This window comes from Aotus nancymaae, unplaced genomic scaffold (genome assembly GCF_030222135.1).
Source record: "Aotus nancymaae isolate 86718 unplaced genomic scaffold, 86718_ANA_hifiasm-v0.15.2.pri h1tg000077l, whole genome shotgun sequence".
Lineage (NCBI taxonomy): Eukaryota > Metazoa > Chordata > Mammalia > Primates > Aotidae > Aotus > Aotus nancymaae.
In genome coordinates, this window is record NW_026988492.1 from 20,040,599 (window position 1) to 20,064,375 (window position 23,777).

General features: G+C 43.2%; 1 protein-coding gene across 3 annotated transcripts in view; it reads left to right on the forward strand.

Moving 5' to 3' along the window:
* Positions 1–23,777, forward strand: part of FRMD4A (FERM domain containing 4A) — a 679,421-nt gene that overhangs the window by 138,114 nt on the left and 517,530 nt on the right. Inside the window, exon 1 of one of the 3 annotated variants that reach the window (XM_064368420.1) lies at positions 13,661–19,984. The exons of the other annotated variants lie outside the window; for them this stretch is intronic. Within the exon in view, the coding sequence (XP_064224490.1) occupies positions 19,952–19,984 (33 nt within the window). The 5' untranslated portion in view covers positions 13,661–19,951. Of the gene's footprint in view, positions 1–13,660; positions 19,985–23,777 lie in introns of those variants that run through there. 3 annotated transcript variants of the gene reach the window in all.

The following is a 23,777-nucleotide window of genomic DNA, read 5'->3' on the forward strand; positions in this document are numbered from 1 at the left end:
TTATAAATGCAACAGTGAATAAATAAATCATCCTTTGGTGACCTCTGGAAGAAAAAATTGACACAAAAATGCTTAAAGACTCTTTCAAGGAATTCATTATGTTTTAGAATTCAGTAACTTAGATGTTCCTTCTTGGAAACACGCAGAATAAAATCACACCTTGGTAATACCATGCTCACTGATGTACTTGAGCTTATTGTCTAATCCTGTGGAGGGAATAAGAAAGCTCTTCTTTGGAGAGGTTTAAAGAGGAGATGAAAATAAATAAGTCCAAGAGATCCTAAAGTTCTCTTAAGGAAAGACGTTAAAAGGAGAAGGTTCTTACATACACATGAAGGTTTGAAGAGGCTGATACTGGAAAAATGAAAGGAATGTGGAGGAAATTTATCACACAATAGTGCACTACCGTAACAGGTCTCTTTCAGCAGAGTTTTGTTACGTGAATTTATATTTCTTGATGTATATATTTACACTTTCCCAATTTTGCTTCTAAGCTAATTAGGTTATACGAGCTGTTACTTTAAACAAGTTGATCAATCTCTCTTAACATCTTTCAGATGAGATAAACAAAACAGGTGTGTGTATATACACACTTATATTCAAAATGTTGCTGGATATACAGCTAAACAAAACCCAGTTAGCAATTCTTATAAAGGTGACTTCAGGGATAAAAAATCACGAAGGAGGTAGCTGGGCAGCTTTGGCTGGGGCTCACAATTGTTGATTATTAGCAACTCTGGCTTAAAGTGAGATTAGTTAAGACCAGTGGAGATTAAAACCCGGATGGAATGTCAACCAGGGATGTGAAAGTGTGGTCTCCTGGAAGTAGAGACAGACAGTGAGTGAGAAAACACTTTTAATTATAGAATAAAGAAAAGACAGGAAGCAAGAATGAAGCAACATCTAGGAAAGTATAGAAAGTTGTAGCCGTTCATGAGGAGATGAAGCATTTGCCAGGAGAGAAAAAAAAAAAATCCCAGCCAGTTGAGCTGAAAAATTCTATCTAAATATGAAAGCAGGGACTATATTCTGAGGCTGGAAATATTCATCAATGTGTTAAATGTCACACATTCTAAAAATATGAGATAGATTTCAACAGCCCTATAGTTAAAGATTGATGATTGGAATTTTGCTTTTATGATGCCATGGCAATTCGCATGCTTCCTGAGTCTCCATAGCAACAGTCGATACTACTTTTTGTTCTCTTGTGTAGGCACATGATGGTGGATGTACTGCATAGGAAACAGAGAGGAGAGGTTGATTGTATTTCTTAATTAGCTACACGGAGATCAGGGGTCATGGGACAGGAGTTTTACTGAGATTGGCCCTGAGTCCAATCCCAGTGGAGCTGACGCTTCTACTCGCTGTTCACCTTTGACCCCATGAGCCATTGCTTCCTCTCAAGTATTACTGTTTCATGAGTTGTGTGTCCATTTAGATAAAATTCTCTCAAAGCAGAGGAACACTTCTATTTGGGATGCCCAACTGAAACCACACCCCAAAGAGTTGAAGAAGCCAGTGACTAACTTCTGGGGCTTACAGGATAACACATAAGAAAAAACTTGCTGAAAAGCTGAAACTAAGACTATGCCCCCAAGAGCGCAACCAGTAACTAATACAAGTTCTTGAGTTTGCAGGTTAACACATAAGCAAAGAAACCTTTTACTGCAACACTAAAACTCTCTCCACCTGTGAGGTAAGAGAACTGGCTAATGTCGGCTGGAGCCAATATGGCTGACTGGAGTCTGTGCAGAACCAGCTTGATGATGTCACAACCTGAATTTCCACCCGGGTTTCACACTAACTTCCTCTAAATTTTCGCACACGACCCCAGGAGGCATCACGAAGAGATAACTGAGCATGCCCAAGGACTTTGCAGACCTCCTGCTTCCTTCCACCGCTCACCTGCTTATCCCCAAATGCACACCCTGAACCTTTTCCAATAAAAAATACTGTCTTGAAGCCAGCACAGATAGACAGATTTGAGCTTGACTCCTGTCTCCTTGTGAGTAGACTTGCAATATAAAGCTTTTCTTTTCTGGAAAATCCAGAATAATTGGATAATGAGTGCTGTGGCTCACACCTGTAATCCCAACAGGTGGGGCCAAAGTGGAAGGTTCGCTGGAGGCCAGGAATTTGAGACCAGACTGGGAAACACAAGAAAACCACAGCTCTACAAAAAATTTGTTAGCCAGGCATGGTAGCACGTGCCTGTGGTCTTGGCTACTCGAGAGGCAGAGGTGGTGTCAGCTACTCGTGAGGCAGGATCGCTAGAGCCTTGGAGGTTGAGGCTGCAGTGAGCTGTAATGGTGCCACTGCATTCCAGCCTGGGCAACAGAGCAAGACCCTGACTCTGAAAAATGAACAAAAACCAACCAATCAACCAAACAAACACCTGGTGTCATAGTACTGGCTTCTAGCACATCCAGCAGTGAGCCCTTTTTTTCTGGTAACACAGTTGTCTTGGAAGTGGTAGATGTACAGACATAAGAGGGGTCGTCATTCGCTATGAAGAAACTACCATGTTCACTTCAGGATGAGCAACAAACTAGTCTGCTAGGGCAAGCGCATACTGTGGCATCAGAATCTGTTCCACAGTTTTCCTGTCTGTGAAATGGGAGTGATAACCAAAACCTTTTGCTTACTTGGAGGGTAATGTCTATGAATCATTTAGACAAGTTTAGTCAAATGTATTTTGGAAAGTGGTGTATGTGTGGGGAGAAGCTGACTTACTGACTTAGGCTTATGTATGAGAGGTATCAAGGTGCTGCATGATTTAACCTAGAGTCAGAATGAACCCTGTGAAGTTTGCAAGCATAAGTAAGACAGAGAGCAATCTCTCCTGAGCTCTCATTAAATTGACAAGGCTTTTCCTACGGATGCCAACTCAAGTTCCCAACACGTTTGCCATCTTTCTCATTAATGAGCATCAGGCTAAGATCTGTCTAAACTCACCTTGATGTAGGCTGTTTTCAGTGGGAGTCAGAAGTCTATGGGCTTGAGTCCTAAGTGATGACACTAATGTCTGTCACACTGAATCAATTCCTTCTTTTCATTTATTTTCTTCTTCATATGAGAGGACATTTATATAAGAACAAAGAATGTCACTTTGTAGAGAGAGGGCAGTCTGTAAATATTCGTTCTCTTCCTCCTCTTAGCCCCCTTTCCACCTCACATTCTTGCATTTCTGGCATTTTGCTGTTGGGATTTTAGAGGTGAGCCAGTGGCGCAGGCATGTTTGGGGCTAAGGGTGACATTGTAGCAATGCTGCAGCATCGTCACTGATGCAGGATGTTCAGCTCTTACTATCTACAGGACGCCATACACAGAGGTGGAAATACACAGCCGTGAGACTCTGTGCTTGAGGGTTAAAATACAGTTCAGGTTAAAAGATAACAACAGCACAAGGAAACTTGAGCTAAATGTCAAACAGGCAGCAGAGATAAGCAGAGGTGAGCTGGGTTGTTCAGGAAATGCATCCCAGAAAAGAGTTAGTGTTTTTTTTGTTTGTGTGTTTTGTTTTTTTGAGATGGAGGTCTCGGTCTGTCGCCCAGGCTGGAGTGCAGTGGCACGATCTCAGCTCACTGCAACCTCCGTCTCCTGAGTTCAAGCAATTCTCCTGCCTCAGCTTCTTGAGTAGCTGGGATTACAGGTTAGCACCACCACACCAAGCTAATCTTGTATTTTTAGTAGAGACGGGGTTTTACCATGTTGATCAGGCTGGTCTTGAACTCCTGACCTTGTGATTTGCCTGCCTCAGCCTCCCAAAGTGCTGGGATTACAGGCGTGAGCCACCATGTGTGGAGTTGTTTTATTGGGGGATTTTGTTTTGTTTTGTTTTGTTTTTGAGATAGTCTCACTCTGTTGCCCAAACTGGACTGCAATGCTGTAATCACTGCTCATTGCAGGCTCAACCTCCCAGGCTCAGGTGATCCTCCCACCCCAGCCTTCCGAGTTGCTGGGACCACAGGCATGTGTCACCATGCTCAGTTAATTTTTTGATTTTTCACGCACAGGGTCTCACTATGTTGCCCAGGCTGGTCTCAAACTCCTGGGCTCGAGTCAGCCTTTCACCTCAGCCTCCCAAAGTTCTGGGATTACAGGTGTGACCCACTGTGCCCAGCCAAGAAAAGGAGTTGATGTGGACTTCAAAGAAAGCTAATGTCTATTGAGGGCATATTAAGTAATGGACATTGGGCCTTTGCCTGCTTTCTCTCTTTGATTAAAGGTTGGATTCTGGATACGGGCATAAAGGTAGAAAGGTGGGACTGATTGAAGAGGGAATGTTTGGATAATGAGTTTGGCAAGAAGGGAGGCAAATACAAAAGGAGATGGCGGATGATTCTAGAAGCCAAAGTCAGGAGCTTGTGTAATGAGAAGCCATTATAGATTTTCAGTAGGGAATGCCCAATTGTAGGATTTCAGGGGGAAGCACACAAGTCTGAGAAAAGCAGCCAGACCACAGAAAGAGCCCAGGCAGCAGGTCATGATCCTTGGCACAGGGGGAGAGGCAGGAGTCCAGTAAGGGTGACTTCAGAATCTAGGAATTTTTTATTTGATTCCAGGCATTTTGTGAAAAAAAGTCCGGCAAATAATGAAATAAGTTATTTTTACATCAAAAACAAAAGGTTGACTAGATGAAAGATTAGCATGAGAGATTGTACCTGGAGAGTCTAAGGAAGGAGCTCCTTTGGGAGAAAGAAGGTTAGAGGGGAGTTTTAGATGTATTCAGTATGAGAAGCTACAAGCAGGTGGAGATATCTTCCCGATAGGACACTAGAGATGGGAAAATTGCATTGTGGGACTGCTTGAAGGCACCCCATCACCGTTTCCAGGGGAAACTGGGAACCCCACAGTCCCAAGGCCCATAAAGCTAATGGCATATTTTATCTCTCTGTTTTATATCTTTCTTTCCTTCTAGTGAATTATGGAATCAAATAAAACCAAATTCCCCAAGTCTACTTCTAACCCCCAAAATAAATATTTTAGCACGTATTTATTGAGTTCCTTCTCTGTGACAGGATTCTCGGTATCCCTCCCAGCCACTGTATCTGGCTGATCTTTTTCTGTGTCAGTTTGGGGGTAAAGACATGGGATGCAGGTCGAAGCAAATGTCCACGGAGCGTTCCCTAAGTCATTCCTCCATGATGGCTTGGTTCCTTTATTTACAAAGGACACATAGAGCCAGCAGTATGTTGAAAAAGAAAGACCATCAGATTAGGAAGGTCGAGGACTTCTGTGATCTTATGAAAGTCACTGAACTCTCTGACACTAAATTTACTTATCTGTGAAATGATGGACAAATTGATACATAATTTGACTCTAATATCCTATGATCTTGTATCATGAAGTTAGGCTCATAGTGCCTTTAAGAAATTGCATTATTGCATTTATAGAATGCAAGCTGTTTCTTGTTGTAAAAAGCCTCCCTCCCTCCCTCCCTCCCTCCCTCCCTCCCTCCCTCCCTCCCTTCCTTCGTTCCTCCCTCCCTTCCTTCTTTTGAGACAGAGCCTTGCTCTGTAACCCAAGCTGCAGTACAAAGACATGATCATAACTCACTGCTGCCCCAAACTCCTGGGCTCAAGTAATCCTGTTGCCTCTGCCTGACTAGTAGCTAGGAATGTGCACCACCATACCCAGCTAATTTTGTTATTTTTTGTAGAGATGGGGTCTCAGTATGTCGACTAGGCTGGTCTCAAAACTCCTGGGCTCAAGTGATCTTCCCTCCTTGGCCTCTCAAAGTGCTGTGATTATAGGCATCAACCACCATCCTGGGCAGAGAATGGCATTCTTTAAGGGTACAACTTGTATCCAGGGCCTCCCCCACCCCCCAGCAGTCAGAGCTGAAGTCTTCTTTGCTAGATCCCCTGGGGATCCTGGGGCTGAATACAAAATCTGCATCCTCTGAGGCCGATAACCCTCCCTTCTCTCATGAGGATGTGATATAACCCTCCCTTCTCTCATAAGGATGTGAATATAACCCTCCCTTCTCTCATGAGGATGTGAATATAACCCCTCCTTCTCTCATGAGGATGTGAATATAACCCTCCCTTCTCTCATGAGGATGTGAATATAACCCTCCCTTCTCTCATAAGGATTTGACTATAACCCTCCTTTCTCCCATGAGGATGTGAATATAACCCCTCCTTCTCTCATGAGGATGTGAATATAACCCTCCCTTCTCTCATGAGGATGTGAATATAACCCTCCCTTCTCTCATGAGGATGTGAATATAACCCTCCCTTCTCTCATGAGGATGTGATATAACCCTCCCTTCTCTCATGAGGATGTGAATATAACCCCTCCTTCTCTCATGAGGATGTGAATATAACCCTCCCTTCTCTCATGAGGATGTGAATATAACCCTCCCTTCTCTCATGAGGATGTGAATATAACCCTCCCTTCTCTCATGAGGATGTGATATAACCCTCCCTTCTCTCATGAGGATGTGAATATAACCCTCCCTTCTCTCATGAGGATGTGATATAACCCTCCCTTCTCTCATGAGGATGTGAATATAACCCTCTCTTCTCTCATGAGGATGTGAATATAACCCTCCCTTCTCTCATGAGGATGTGAATATAACCCTCCCTTCTCTCATGAGGATGTGAATATAACCCTCCCTTCTCTCATGAGGATGTGACTATAACCGTCCCTTCTCTCATGAGGATGTGAATATAACCCTCCCTTCTCTCATGAGGATGTGAATATAACCCTCCCTTCTCTCATGAGGATGTGAATATAACCCTCCCTTCTCTCATGAGAATGTGAATATAACCCTCCCTTCTCTCATGAGGATGTGACTATAACCGTCCCTTCTCTCATGAGGATGTGAATATAACCCTCCCTTCTCTCATAAGGATGTGATATAACCCTCCCTTCTCTCATGAGGATGTGAATATAACCCTCCCTTCTCTCATGAGGATGTGATATAACCCTCCCTTCTCTCATGAGGATGTGAATATAACCCTCCCTTCTCTCATGAGGATGTGAATATAACCCTCCCTTCTCTCATGGGGATGTGATATAACCCTCCCTTCTCTCATGAGGATGTGAATATAACCCTCCCTTCTCTCATGAGGATGTGAATATAACCCTCCCTTCTCTCATGAGGATGTGATATAACCCTCCCTTCTCTCATGAGGATGTGAATATAACCCTCCCTTCTCTCATGAGGATGTGAATATAACCCTCCCTTCTCTCATGAGGATGTGAATATAACCCTCCCTTCTCTCATGAGGATGTGATATAACCCTCCCTTCTCTCATGAGGATGTGAATATAACCCTCCCTTCTCTCATGAGGATGTGAATATAACCCCTCCTTCTCTCATGAGGATGTGAATATAACCCTCCCGTCTCTCATGAGGATGTGAATATAACCCTCCTTTCTCTCATGAGGATGTGAATATAACCCTCCCTTCTCTCATGAGGATGTGAATATAGGTAAGAAGGAAGAGGATGCGTGGTCTAGCCTCTGGGTCACCTGAGACTGAACAGGAGGGCAGCAAGGTCCCTAGACCATCATGTTTGCCATGGAACCAAAGCACTCACTGCCCAGTGTGCCAACACTATGACATCAGGTTTTTGAGAAAAGCAAAGCTTTTTTTGTTCCCAAGGAGACAGGAGTCCAGCTCAGAGCTGTCTCCCTCTGCTGGCCTCAAGGGAGTAACTTTATTAGCAAAAGTTTAGGGGGTGGATTCTGGGATTAGTGGGTGGTTGGTGGAAGGAAAGGGGAAATCTAGAAAGTTTTGGGGCATGAGCAGTTATCTCTTCATGCCTCCTCATGGGTCCCATGTGCAAATTCAGGGGGCATTAGTGTGAAACATGTGGCGGAAGTTCAGACTGTGACGTCACAAGCTGGTTCTGTACAGGCTCTAGTTGGTCATATTGGTTCCAGTCAATTGCAGCCAGTTTTCTTATCCTGTAAGAGGAGGGAGTTTTTGCATTTTGGCCAGTTGCTTGTTTGTGTTTTGTTGTTGTTGTTGTTTTGAGACGGAGTTTCACTCTTGTTGCCCAGGCTAGAGTGCAGTGGCACAATCTCAGCTCACTGCAACCTCCACCTCCCAGGTTGAAGTGATTCTCCTGCCTCAGCCTCCCGAGTAGCTGGGATTACAAGCATGTGCCAACATGCCTGGCTAATTTTGTATTTTTAGTGCAGACGGGGTTCCTCCATGTTGGTCAGGTTGGTCTCAAACTCCCAACCTCAGGTGATCCACCCGCCTCAGCCTCCCAAAGTGCTGGGATTACAGGTGTGAGCCACCATGCCTGGCTGCTTTTTTTTTTTTTAAATCTGCGATTTTGTAAGCTCAAGAAATTCTCTCAGTCATTGGTGTCTTTATCTCTTTGGAGTATGGTTTTAGTGTCTCTTTTATGGTGTAGGTGTCAGCCAGCACCTCTGCCACCTCCAGGGCTCCATCACCAGGGACCCCGCACACTTGATCCTCTGGGTTTGTGCTTTGCATTTCACTTGATGCACATCATTCTGCTCCGGCTGCAGTCTTGCCTGCTGCCATCTTTGCGGCTGCTGCTGAGTCTCTCTCTGCCCTGTTGCCATTGCCGTTCTATCCCACTCTGTAGGAAAGCTGGCCATGGCCGCTTCTGCTGGGCCCTGCCCTGCCCTGCCCTGCCCTGCCCACCCCGTTCCCCCCAGGACTAGCCTGGATGGCACTTCTCTGTTGCTTTGGCTGGTACTGGCTTTCTCTACTGCTGTCATAACCTTCCTTCTAGAACTGCTGAAAATGCCACTCTTCAGGCAGCTGCTATTCCCTCTCTCATTCACCTGTAAAGCTAACAGCTGCCCTTACAGTTTCCTACACATGAAGTATATTCCCTCCAAGTCATCATACCTATTTTCTTCCCCTGCCATAAGACGTTGAATTTCTGGTGATCTTGCTCTGTGCTTCCATAGCCTTAGACAAACTCACAGAAGTTTGATCAGAAAAACTACAGGATTTGCCAAAATTTTCCCAACTTTCCCTGCCACAATTTCCTCATCTGTAGTAGCTCTCCTTTCTCTTAGGGTGGTACAGTTTTTCACGAGCACTCTACAGATGTTGGAGTTTAGGCACATAGATCTCTCACTGTGGATGTCTAGAACTAAATGAAAAAAATGAAAGACTCTATCTTAAATCCTTCTGCTGGGATCTCTCAGGAAGCAAGAGTCTTATGCAAATAGTTTCCGGGCTTCTTGAAATAGACATGCAAATTAGACCCCACAGTGGCTTTGGGCTACACCACATTATACACATAACAGGAAAAGTAGGATGAAAGGTTCTTTCTGAGCTATATGCCGGGGAAAACCTGTTCAGACACAGACATTGGCAAAAGATGATCAGCATATGGAGCGGCCTTGGGTTGATTTAACAGAGAGAAAGTATCAAGGCTCCAGGACCTAGATTCAAAGCATTCCTTTCTCCTGGGCATTGTTTTCTTTCATTCCAAACTCTCTGGTTGTGTAACTGTCTAAACAAATTCAGACATGAAAGGGAAACACCCCACTTGAACTTAGTGGTCGTGTTTATGCTCCGTCGTACCGGCGTAGTGGTAACCGGGCCGGCCATGCGAGAGGATGTGGTAAGGAAATCTATCATTTCCTTCAAGAAGAAAATACACATAAATAAGAAAATGCGCCTTTATTCTCCAAACTTCTCTTCTTTCGTCTGACTTATAGCCTGTGAGCCACACATCTGGGCTGCTTTGAAAGAAAGCTTAAGGGGATTGATTTCACGGAGAGGTGAAACAGAAGCCATGCTTTGCCTGGCCTGGTCATGTGCTTCTGGGAACATTCAGAGGCTCCTCAGGAGATGGGCATGGTGCCGTGAATAAAGCACTTCGGCCTTTGTTGAGCAAACAAATTCCCTTAAATTGAAAAAAAGGTACCTTTTTTAACCGTTAGAGATGTAGTAATTTCTCCATTTTTAAAAAATTTAGTAGAATAGAAAGTTGGCTAAGAGAAGGTAGACAAATAACCAAGATTACTCAACAAGCTAGGTATAGAAAATGGGTTCAGGAGCCAGGTGTCTTGACTCATGCCTGTAATCCCAGCACTTTGGGAGGCCGAGGTAAAAGATCACTTGAGGTCAGGAGTTCCAGACCAGCCTGGCCAACAAGGTGAAACACTGTCTCTACTAAAAATATAAAAATTAGCCGGGTGTGGTGATGTGCACCTGTAATCCCAGCAACTCTGGAGGCTAAGGTCAGAGAATAGTTTAACCCAGGAGGCGGAGTTTGCAGTGAGCGGAGATCACGCCACTGCACTCCAGTCTGGGTGACAGAGAACGAGACTCTGTCTCAAAAAAAAAAAGAAAAAAGAAAATGGTTCAGGTGTAAGCACTTTGGTGATCTGCTTTTAGAAGGTCCAACTCCTTTCTACAAACCATGACCAGGTAAAAACATGCTTAGAAACCACAGCAAAGTTTTAAAATTAAGCCTTCATTTATGGAGCTATCCTCCATATCTCATAATTTCCCTTGGTTCTTATAATTACCGTGGTGTTTACAGTCAATAGTAGTCACAAAGTTTGGTTTCTTAGGTTATGCTGAGGTTCTGAGTCAGAAAAACCATGTCTTATTAAAATTGAGGCAGAAATATTCTTCACACCTGATCAAAATGCCAGCTGACTCTATGACCTCAGGCACAAGTGTCTCTAATTATGAACATTTTTAAAAGAGGGTAGTTTTGCTTTCAATGAACATATTTAGATATCATGATTAAGATTCAGTTTGCAAAACAGAATGCATTTCCAGGTTTGGGGATAAAAGATGCCCATCAATATCTATCATTAATTTCTTTATTTTGACACAGGGAGAAATTGAATCAAGCAATTACTTTCCTCTGTGCCTCAGGTTGAAGCTGGCCAAGGAAATTTAAGACATAGGAGTGATTTGAAAAAGAAAACTCCTTAGAGCTATGAAAATAATGCACATTGAGGCACATTTATTGTTTGAAAGGTCACATTGTAAACATAATTCCATTATTAGGCAATCGCAGCACTGTTAATTAAAGGAACCATCAAATGCTATGCAGATAGGGCCCATTCCAACTTATAAAATTAGAATAACTTACAAGAATGAGCTTTAATAATATGAAGGAATTTCCTGCAGCTTTCTAAATAACGTGCAACTTTCTAAGACACCACTAATGATGTAAGGTGAACTCTGCCTGCACATTATTTCATTTGTGGATGACACATAAATGTTTTCAAATAAAGTGAGGTGTAAATTAGGTTTTACATTTAGAAAAATCGAGTCTGAGACCATATAAGCTGGAGATCACTTGTCAGCACTCTGTAAACTTCAGTGATCTTGTTTTTCTCTTCGAATATGTTATTATCTAGCTCTGAGCTTTTTGCCATGGGTCAGTCTCTCTGTCTGAAGTCCTCTCACCTCCCACATGTCTCCGCCCCATCCTGCTTATGACAACCACACGTGCCAACATCCTAACCTCCTCCAGATGGTCGAAGTCTCAAAAATAGGATTTCCCTTGAAGCAGCGTAATTGACAATCCCAGGTGAAATTAGTCCTTCCCCCAACCTTTGCTTCCACTGGAATTATTCAACCCTCCTGCTAGTTCTCACTCAGTAAAGTTCAGCAGGTTTAAGTGATTACCTCCAGTCCTTGGAGTTCTTCAACAGCCTTCACCTGTCCTCTTTATCCTGGCGCGCTCAGGGCAGAGCCACTGGTCCAACCTGCCTTAAAGGATGTTCTCAGCACATGTGTCCGCCTTGAAGGAACCTAGGAGCATCCCTGTACCAAGGAGTTCATGAATTACTTTTAGGGTAGAAGATGGGGGTCTCTTTCACACCCCCACTGTGCGGGATGGGCCAATTAGAGAAAAAAAATTACTTTTGTCTTGTCTCACTCTGTTGCCCAAAGCACAATCATAGATCACTGCAACCTCAAACTCCTGGGCTCAAACTCTCCTCCTGCCTCAACCTTCCAAGTAGTTGGGACTACAGGCGCGCACCACCATGCCTGCCTAATTTTTTTTTTTTTTTGTAGAGACAATGTCTTGTTGTGTTACCCAAGCTGGTCTTGAACTACCGGCCCCAAGCAATCCTGCTGCCTCAACCTCCAAAAGCACTGGAATTCCAGACATGTGCTACTGTATCCAGTCTCTCTGTCTCTCTCTCTCTGTCTGTCTCTCTCTCTCTCTTTAAAAATGCAACTTGAGAGTTCAAAGAAGTCTCAGAGGCAGAAAATGTGTCATTTCCCATCTCCATTGATCACTATCATTTTTGTCCCCTCCCAGTCCAGGTTTGATAAACAATTATAGGGCAGTTTGGTAGTAGTGTTGGGGTTGCCTCTTATAAAGAAAAATCCACAAATAAACAAAGCTTTTGAAAGTGGTTTGTCCAAGGAAGTCCTGACAATCCTGATCATTTTGACAGAAGTAGCAAGAAAAAATGTAGTCTGGGCACCGTGGCTCACACCTGTAATCCCAGCACTTTGGGAGGCCCAGGCAGGCAGATCACTTGAGTTCAGGAGTTCAAGACCAGTCTGATCAATATGGCAAAACCCCATCTCAACTTAAAATACACACATTAGCTGGGCGTGATGGTGCACACCTGTAGTGCCACCTACTGGGGAGGCTGAGTCAGGAGGATAGCTTGAGTTCAGGAGGTGGAGGTTGCAGTGAGCTGTGATTATGCCACTGCACTCCAGCCTGGACAACAGAATGAGAGCCTGTTTCAAAAAATATATAATTTCATGGTAATCATTTCACAATGCATACATATGTCAGAACATTGTGTTTTATACCCAAACTATATACAATTTTTATTTGTCAAAAATTAAAAAATGTTTCCCTACATAATTTCCATCAGCACTGTTCTTTAGTTTGGAGCTTGGAAATAACCCAGCAAAAGCAGGAGGCCTTAAAAATGCTACCCTGCATGTTAACTTTGCAGAACATCCAACTGCTCCCCTCTGTGAGGATGGGAAGGAGGAGGCCGTGCTTCCACCCAGATGCCCGTCTCCAGGCTCTCTCCTTCTCTGAGCTCCCAGAGGTCTTCTGAGCAAACACGGGAGCAACGATCTGGGGCCGCAGCAGCTGTTGGCTTTCTCCTCCCTCTTGACAAAAGCACTTAAACCACAAACCTTAAGAAAAAAGAAAAAGAAAAAAGTGGAAATACCTCTTTTCGAACACTGCAAAATATTGTCACTGTGCTCTTTAAATGTTTTCACACAACATCGGAGCAGGTAGAGAACCATTTCCAGCTGAAGTGTTTATGATAATGAAAAAAAGCAGTTTTATTTTTCCCACTGTGAGGCACTTTTTCAGAAAGGCGAGAGCTGCTGAAGGAAAAAGTCTCCAAGGGCTAGATTCCAATTAACTTCTGTACCGATTGCTGATAACTTTAGGCAATCACTGTTCTTTAGAAAATGGGGCAGAGAGTCTAAAAGATCATAAAGACGAGATAACTGATCAAGGCAGAGAACCTGATACCACATTTTCTCCAGTGTGCCACAATTTTAAACAATTGTAAATAAAATACAGTAGATCCTGTACTTGACATCCAATAACATAGAAGCGCCAGTATGCATGTCTTGGAGCTCAGACATTGATCTCGGGGTCTGGAAAATAGTAGTCATACAACCTATCACACTGCATGGGTGAGCTGCAGAAATGTGAGCATTGGAAGAACTTGAAATTTTTGGAGCAAGAAAACCCTGTGCTTGGGGTCCTAGTCAGCTCTACTGTTTAGGAACTCTCATTTTGGATTAGGAATCATATCCATTGGCTGCATAACAAATGCAATACCTGGTGCCACACAGTAGGAAGCATTGGTTTTTCAGAAGATTGTAGAGTTTTGCTGATGTAGGCTGGGCTCAGCTGATCTTGGCTGGTCTTGCTCATTTGTGATTCTCTGGCTTGCTCATAAGTCTCTAATGGAGGTTGGGTCCTCTCTCATCCTCCTGCTGGAATCAGCAGACTAGCCTGGGTGTATCTTTCCCATGGGCATTTTCAAAATTCTGCTTGTACCATCTTAGCTATCCATTCTATCCATACTCGGGAAAAAAGAGGGTGGCAAAGTCACATAGCAACTTGCATGGTTAACAAAATGTATGAATAATCAGGATCTAATGATGTTATCTACCACCATACTTAATTATCTCAATCTCAGGTCTTCATCTGTTAAATGGGAATAATAATACACCTGTGAAAATTAAGTGAGCTGACACTGAAGAGTACCCAGCTGGAACCCTGGAACAAAGCTGATGCTTAATAAATATTGCTTTTTCCTATTCATGTCTCCAGTCTTGTAAAATGAGGATAAATACCTGCCACATCTCATGGGATCATTGTGAGGTTTTTAAAAAGGCAAATACATATAAAAACATTTTGAAAGAATGTTAATGGCTATATAATTTTTGTATTGTAAGAACTTATAGAATGTTTACTCTTACCTAGACATGAATAAATTCAAGCACTTAAATATCAAATCACAATTTTCATTGAGCACTTTAGTATGTAGCAAGTGGAAATTGTCTCTGTGCTAGGTTTGGATATTTATATTATAAATCAGAGCAAATACGTGTGACTTAGGAGTGTTGGGGCAGAGAGAAAAACGGGGAAGGAGATTTGTCGTATTAGTTAAGTAACTCCTTCAGTATTACCCAAGATATCTGCAGCTGATCCAGGAAGAAGACCTTTTCTATCCGTTATCAACCCAAAGCCTAAAACTTGATGAAGATATTTCTAAAACAAGTAAAGAGTGATGAGCAGGTCACAGAGGGTAAAGCCTTGATGGTGGTCAGGTCACAATCCTCTTACCTTAATAAATCATAAGCTGTTTATGATGCAGGCACTGCAACCCCAGATAATAAACCTTAATTGTGCAACTAGCTATGATCCCTAGAGACTGTAAGGGGCCTAAAGAAATTAACCTCAAAAATGGCAAAGATGTGGGGAAGAAAGGGTCAGTGTTTAAGCACGAGAGATGGAAAACCAGAGCCTCCAACCATGACATACCTAATAGCCTTTGTGACATTTACAGGTGCTCTAGTCTAGAGAAGTTTATTATGAAGTTATTATTTTTCTATCTTTTTTAACATCAAAATATGAAAGGATAGCTTAAAGGGCAAGGGCATTTGCTGAGAGAGGTGCCTTGGTCCAGGGAGTTTTCCTCTGTTGGTTAAAAGCCCACCCAGCACAGAGTAGAAATTCCTTAAGTCAGATTTCAGAGAAGACTCCCTTTCTCTTGCAGTGTAAACTTAATTGATATTTCACCAGTGTCTACATATTTGATATTTATTGACTTTTTTCTCTAAGTTTGGGTTAGTCCCAGAAGGTAAATTGCAAGCAGGGAGTGCCCTAATTCAAAGAAATCTGGGAGGCAAAAATGCAAATTGTTCTCGCTTCTGAATACTTCTGCAACATTGATCAATGTCAAGGGTGTTAAGGTGCCTAATGATCTGATAGTTATTCTTCACTCACGTTTATTGCCCAGGTTAAAATATTTTCTAATCCCCACCAACATCCCTTTCCTTGTGCCTCTTTCACCCTGCAGCAATCCAAGTACTTAACACAAGACATAAAAGATGTGGTCTTCGGTAGCTAAAGAACGTGGAAATGATAAGTGATAAATGGACTAGTGTGCTTCATCTTATAAATGTTTATCTTTAATAAACACGAGACTTTGCACTTGGTAAGTGTCTAACACAGAACCTGGCTTGAGGTGGATGTTCAACGAATATTGATTTCCTGAATACATAAGTGAACAAAGTCAGAGTTAATGTAATACCCTACCATAATACAGTTTCAAATGCTTACTTTGCAGCCCCTGACTAATAAAGAACAGAAATGTAAAATGAACTTTTAAGTCTTTATATGTCTTATGTTGGTGGGGAATATTTTTAATGAAGTAAGACAAGGTGGAAATAGTGCACTAGCAGTGGCTTCATTGAACTGAATGCCGTGTGGGTGAATTACTCAGCTGAAGCTTCTGCAATATAGCAGTAAGAATAGTACCTCCCTCGTGGGGGAGAGGGGTAAGGGAATTGTGTGAACTACTGCATGAAATCACTTAGGCCTGTGCCTGTCACAGGTAAGCATTAAACAGCTGTTGCTCTTCTCATCTTTACCATCAACATCAGCATCATCTCAGGAACTGATTGATAGGTTCAAGGTCCTGTTGATTCCAGGGGTTTGGTTTAGTCAGGGACCTCTCAGACCATTAAAGAAATTATGGTCAACAACTCCAGGCTCCAGGGATTACAAGGCTGGTGTGTAAACAACCAGAAAAGTTCTACTTTCCCAAAGTGGTGCAGTTCTACAGAAGATTCCAAATTCCTTCCTAACGTCCTTTCCTTTGGCTCAGGAAAGCTGTTCTGTTTCCAAAATCTATGTGGAGTTTTTCAGAAAACAACCAGCTTTAAATATGCAATCAGTCTACTTTTATTTAACCTTGATATAGTCCCCCCTCTTTTCTATCCACTTTGAACATACCTCTTGGGAGACTGAGGGCCAGAGAGAGTACAGAGGGCCAGGAGGCAGGGGGCCAGGTAAGCAATCATACCAGAGACTTTTTTTTTTAGTATCAAGGAGAAAATTCTTGAGAAGGGGACATGACTGGGGCCAGGCACAGTGGCAAATTTCTGTAATCCCAGCACTTGGGGAGGCCAAGGTGGGCAGATCACTTGTGGCCAGGAATTCAAGACCAGCCTGGCCAATATAGCAAAACCCTGTCTCTACTAAAAATATAGCAAATTAGCTGGGCGTGGTAGAGACTGAGGCATGAGAATCGCTTGGACCCAAGAGGCAGAGATTGCAGTGAACCAAGATCATGCCACTGCACTCCAGCCTGAGCAACAGAGCGAGACTTTGTCTCAAAAAAGAATAAGAAGAAGAAGGAGGGAATGTGACTGGAAATTCTGATGAGAGGGTTTTCTGGGCTTAGAAAGGGTGCAGACAGCGTGAACCTGTTCATGAACCCGTTCACACCACGGACAGGGCAGAGTGCTTCAGGAAAGAGTTGTTGAAAGTAAAAAGGCAAATAATGGATGTAACCTGTTCTAGTTATTGAAGAATCAAGCAGGATGGAAGCTAAATAGGGCACAAGGCATGGGCAATGTCTCAACAGTGAGTGGGATAACGAGTCGTTTTAATGGTTCAGGGCCCATAACCGGAGAGGATGAGGAATGGCATCTCTGTTTTGAGTAAACAAGAGTGATTTCCTTCCCTGATGCTGAAAAATGAAGACTTTGAGGAAATAGAGGAAAGGTCTGGGGAAGAGGAGAGAGAATAGAATTAAAGATGGAGGTGAGGCCAGGCATGGTGGCTCACACTTGTAATCCCAGCACTTTGGGAGGTGGGCAGATCCCAAGGTCAGGAGATCGAGACCATCCTGGCCAACATGGTGAAACCCTGTCTCTACTAAAAATACAAAAATTAGCTGGGCATGGTGTCGTGCACCTGTAATCCCAGCTACTCAGGAGACTGACGCAGGAGATTCGCTTGAACTCAGGAGGCAGAGATTACAGTCAGCTAAGATTGTGCTACTGTACTCCAGCCTGGGCGACAGAGTGAAACTCTGTCTCAAAAAAAAAAAAAAAAAAAAATATGCAGGTGAGGAAATGAGATTCTTATGGAGACAATAGAGTGTTTTAGTTCCTAGGAGAAAGTTGATCATGCGTATCCAGGTAGGAGAAGAGTCACAAAGAGCATGGCACTGGACTGGAAATGAAAGTCACATCAGAGGGTTTACAGTCCTACAGAGAAGCCCAATAACATGGGGAGAGGTTGATGTGAGTAATGCAGTGATCGGTGGAAGGGATTGAGGAGTTGGTTGGTTTTTGTATCAAAGCTACGATGAAATACAGACAAATGGAACAAGGACTTTGTCTACACTATTCTCCACTATATCATCTGAACAAGAACAGCTTCCAGCACATAGTAGGTGCCTTACAGCTATTTTGAATGACTACATGAATAGAAGAAAAGATTAAGGAACCCCAAGCACTATGAGACAAAATGAGAAGTATTGTTTAATTCAATACCAAAGAAATAAAGCTCAGAGGCCCCCAGAAATGGCAATAATCTTTTACATAAGGACAGCGAGTTGCACTCAGTATGTTGGGTCTACAGATTTGTCAGGATGCTGTGACTCTGGTCAAAGGATGTACACGTCTGGTTAAGTGAGAATGAGGTTGTGGCCTGCACCTAAGGTGAAGTAGAGAAAGAGTTGAGAATAGAAAATTGAACCCCAGGTGGTAGCTCACAGCTGTAATCCCAACACTGTGGGAGGCTGAGGCAGAAGGATCTTTTGAGGCCAGGAATTTGAGACTGGCCTGGGTAACATAGCAAGACCCCATCTCCATAAAAACATTTAAAAATTACCTGGGCATGGTGGTGCACACCTACAGCCCCAGATATTCAGGAGGCTGAGGCAGGAGGATCTCTTGAACCCAGGAGTTCAAGACTGCAGTCAGCTCTGATTTGCACCACTGCACTCTGGCCTGGGCAACAGACAGAGACCCTGTGAAAGAAAGAGAGAGAGAGAGAAGAAGAAACAACTGGAGAATATTAAGAAGGTGATCAAGAGGTAGAGTTGGTGTCGATTCTGAAGTTCTTTAGAGTGCTGATGTGTGAACTGGAGGAGAAGAAGTATGTTAGTTATGGGTGAAAATCATCCATGAAGGAAGAGGCAGGGGCAGGGACCAGTCTGTGATTCCATCTGGAGGACAGAGTGGCTCAGCCTATCTCGGGGATGTCTTGTGAGCACAGGAACAGCAGATGGAAAGAAGGGCAAGGGACTGGGGCATCTGCCTTAAATCACATTGACAGGTTCATGTATGGTACGCATGTGTCACATATATGATGTAAAAGTGTCCTGGCACCTTGGTAATGCCATAGATGTGAGTAGCAACATTTAAAGAGTGACCAGTTGAAGAAGAGATGTTGAATTATTCTCACAGAGAAAATTCCTCAAGCATAAAGAAGTTCAGAAAAATCTCATCTTTTCAACTGCATTATGCTTTGACCTAGGTCTTTGCAATTTTTGTTTCATTGTCTATTTTTTCCAAGTGACCAGCAATGCTGAATGAAATAGTCAATCCTGATTTATTTGGAGTCCTGGACAGCACACACACACACACGCACGCGCACACACACACACACACACACACTTATTTTTTAATACTCAACTGTTCAGGAACAGAGTCTATAAATCTGTTTCTGAAACTTTCTTTAAAAAGAGGCTACAGTATATGCCTCTAAACATCAGGCCAAACTGCAAAAAAAAAAAAAAAAAAAAAAATCAAGTTAACTATCCAGATGTGAAATTCACACTGGGCTAAACATGGGTATTCAGAAATACCCAAATGGTGGGATTTCCTTTTCAGGTTTCTGTACACAAACCAGAAAAGCAGCTCAGTAACAGTGTCGACTAGATCATGCCTGTGGGAGTCCCACTTCGTAGGAGAGGAGTGAGTGAATGAATGAATGAATGAACGAACGAACAAATGCAGCAGTGCTATCAGCTCCAGAGAGCACAAGCTACACAGCTAAAGCCACTGGATGCTCCCGCAAAGCTCAGCCCCCCTCGCCTCCTGCCCTGGATGAGCTGCCCTGTGGGTTGGTTCAGATCACTTTTCTTGGCTCAAATGCGTTACCTAAGACAGAGATCATTTGTCAAGTGAGCAGGGTACACAGAGAGCTGTAGGCAGATTATGGAAAGAGAGAGGGAGGAGAGAGAGGGAGGAGAGAGAGCGCGGGAGAGGGAGAAAGAGAGCGGGGACCAGGGCGAGGAGAGGAGCAGGCTTCTCCAGGATCCGTGCTTTGCAGGCGCTGGGGATTCAAGTTAGACCGGGTGGCGGTGCAGAGGCGCCACCCGGGAGAGGGGAGCCGCCGCGGCTCCCGACATGGCTCTTTTCATGTGGGATGCTTAAGCCCGGCACACGGCGAGAGTAACTTGCAGGAGGCAGCAGCTGGCATGAGGATTCTGCCACCATGGAAGGGCTCCTGTCTCCGATGAGGACGAAGGTAAGCCGAGTGGATCTGGATTTCCTTTGCTTCTGCTTGGAGGGACAGAAAAGGCTCTGTGCATGGGAGGAGGCTCGCGGAGCTTTTGTCTTATTTCAGAACTAGGCTGGCGATGGCAACTGGATGTCTCAAAGAATAGGCTTGCCTGCACGGCAGCGCGGTCTGAGGGGAAGGGGAGACAAGCGGGGAGCGAGCCATCTGTCAGCGTGGACAATGGGAACGTCGGTAAATGAGTTCGCCTCTCGGTTGATTAGACAGCCATATTTTAGCAGGATTTCCAATCACTCTTGATTTGGGGCCGTGCAACCCTCGGAGCTGTTCGTTTGCAGGAAGTACCAGTTTCTCCACCTGCGTTGCTGTTTAGCAGGAGGAGTAACACGTTTAAGGCAAAGAGCGTGTCCAGCTCCCACTTCAAATAGCCTCTTTCCTCTTCCTCCTCCTCTTCTTCAGAGCAGGAGGACCAGGGAATCCTCTCTGCAGAAAGTAGGTTAATGCATTCTGGAGGCCAATGTGTTCTCGGAAAACTGGCAGACCTGCAGAAGAGATTTCAGGGCACTGCACTAGCCTGACATCTTGAACTTGGTCCTGCAACATTTAGACATGCTCACAGGAAACTGGTTTTAGTCTCCTGAAGACTCTAAGCACTTGTTCTTCTTGACTGGAGTTTGCTTTTTCACTTTCAAGGGATGATTTGAATGTGAGGTTTTCCATTAGAAGCTCAGATGATGAAGGCGCTATTTGATATCTGCTCTATTTACCTGTCACTCTAAATGGATAGGTCAAAAGTTTTCAGTAATGCTAGAAATATTACTTTTCTTAATCAGAAATTTCAAAAAAAAATCAGGGGACAAATAGCTCTCTAAAGACAGCAGAGTTAAAGTCAATAGTATAAGACTTTGATTTACCTCATCTCTTTGATGACCTGTTTAATGATTTGGACACAGATAGACTCTTTGGTCATTGAAGGTTTTTTTTTTTTTTTTTTTTTTTTTTTCCCCCTGCTGGTTAATGAGCCTGACCACAGTGTTTTCAGAGAATGTTAGAAGTAGGTCTTGTGCATGAAGACACCCCCATCCTTTGCAAGAATTTCCCATCTCTGTTATGTTCACCAGTCTCTGAGAGTCATTCATTAGAAGGATAGCCTCAAGTGAGAGTTTGTTACAAAGGCTCTAACTCCAGCCCTTCAGCAGGCTGGCAGATCTTCTTTGAGATCCCCTTGGTGACCCATTTGTTCTCGCTGGGTAGGCAGCTAAAGTGCTGTTGCCTACAGATGATACACTTCAATCCAAGGTGCTGTAGAAACAGCAGGTCCTGTTTCATGATCCTCTATCACAGCCAAGAAAATGGCAAATGACACTGGCATCCTAGCCCACTTGATTGACAGGACGAGGTTCAAATGCTTTGGGAAATGGCATCATAATCTGCTCATTTGACCAGGTTTTCAAATTGCAAACTATCCCAGTATTGTGCAGTCTCTGGCGCCTAACAGATCTGTGGATCCGAGCTCGTAACCTCTCGCAAGTACAAACTCTCATAGACTTCGAAGGGAGTTCCCTAGGCAAATAATCAGGACCCAGGCTCTGTGTAAATCACACTATGAGCTGATTAAGATGGCATGCTGTAGTTGGGGGAGAAATGGATGTCAGTGGGTCAGACTGCTCACATATCATGTTTATCAGTATCACTCACATAATGGCTTGTTTCTTGATCCTCATATTGTCTAATAAACATGGAAACTCTGGGCTTTGGGTCCTACCAAAGTTTAAACATAAAATCTCCACATAGCAAATAGCTTCTCATTCAAACCCTTCAGTTTTTAGGTTTCAAGGGATTTGTGTATGTGTGTGTTTTAAATTGCTTCTGTGAATTCTTTTTTAGTCTCTTTATTTCTGATGCTGGAAATGGATATTTCCATATTGAAAATTCAAATTGCATTTGAATTCAGTGACCTACAGTGTCATCATGACTCAGGGAACAAGACCCAACTGGGCAAGATGGCAAGAGGAGAATCCCATTGACAAGGCTTGGTTTTAGATCCCAAGTTGCTCTGTCTGAATGTTGTTGAAATTACCCGGTGATATTTTTAATTTGTCCTAAGACAGATCCATGACAATGTGGTTGCGTGCTTAAACTTTGATCACATTATGCCTCCTTAAGTCTATTCTGAAATATTTTCTCCCTTTGGTGAGGATTAAGCTTGAAGTTTCTGATTTCCTGGTATCATGATAGGTCAGACAAAGGAAGCCTCCTAGAGCTAAATTTTGGCATGTTATGGTTACTTAGTAACTTATGGACAGTTTAAAGCAAGCATTGAGGTAAATTGGACATCATGCAATAATTTCATTACACCATGTAATGGACTTAACCAGTCTAAATCATGGGTGCTTAATGCATTTTTATCTTGGGATTTGCATAATTGGCACATAAATATGCATGAGATTAACTGGAAATGGCAAAACAGGGTGAGAAAACGTTCATGAGCGTTGAAATTAAGGCAGTTGCAAAGAGGGCACCTGAACACGCTCTGTCTCCTGGGTGGGCAGCCACTCTTGACATACCTGGAAGCAGACAGGGTGGCAGCTGGCCTCCCTCATCACAGTCAGTATGTTGTCAGTGATACACAGCCATTGCACAGCTTTGACTTTTGGCTGGATTCACTTGGGCACACTGCTTATTCTTCCTTTTATATTTAATGCAATCTAAAAGAGTCTCTAGGTTGATGGATATACTTCTAACTGGCCTTCTGGCAGGCCCTGACACAGGTCTCAGGATTCCAACCGTAGCAAATGATGTTTGCAGAGGCAGGGGTGAAAAAAAGCAGAAAAAAAAAGAGAGCGAGAAGGTGATTGAGTCATTTTTCTCTGAGAGTAAAGGAAATCATTTTATAATCAATCGTCTCTGTGCATTTTTTATGTGTCCTTTTAGTTCGATTTTTAATCCTCCAAACTTCATACTTCTCTCTAATCTTCTGAGCACTGCTTCCAGTGAATGAGGCTGGCAAAAAACAAAACAAAAAACAAAAACAAAACAAAACAAAAAAAACTCCCCTCATATTCAGCTTCTTGTGATTCATGGTGGCTGCAAAATTTGCAGGGAGCACTTTGGTAAGCCCATATGGAATCAAGCCAAGTCTCTACTTTTCGTGGCTGTAAGGAATGTATTCTGAAGAAACTGCAGCATTAAAAGAAGATGGTGAGGAAGGGAGGGGAAGAAAAGAGGAGAGGAGAGGAGAGGACAGGGGAGAAGAGGCCCAGGAAGAGAGGTAGGGGAGGGAAGGAGGGAAGATGGCTTGGTTGGAGCTCTGTGTTTTATATCCAAACAAGATTATACCTATGTTTTTAACCAAATGATTGTATAGTAAATAGAGAGTGGATGAAAATTAACCTCTGGAAAGGATAGTCACAACTTTTAAAAAGTTGATTAACTATTTTGTGTGCTAATTTGATTGTTTTTTGAATACTCCAGTACGGTTTCCTTTAATATCTGCTTTCGGTTGACAATCACCTAACTTCCCAGAGATGGCGTTTTTTTTTCCTTCTGACCTTGTCTTATTTCTCCCACGAAGACATTGTATCCTGCACTGTACTTCAGATGCTTTTATAAAGGAATGCTTCTGATTTGTAGCATAAAGCAACTTTCTAAAGGAAGTCTTCTGAGAGGATCTGGTCATTTTATGAAAGGGGCAGTTAAGGGGAAATGGAAGCTGATCTTTTAAAGAGGGAGCATTTGAAATTAGCACAGCAATTGTGTCTGGCGAGTCCTGCTCTTATGTACCTGGGGAGAATAGCCAGCC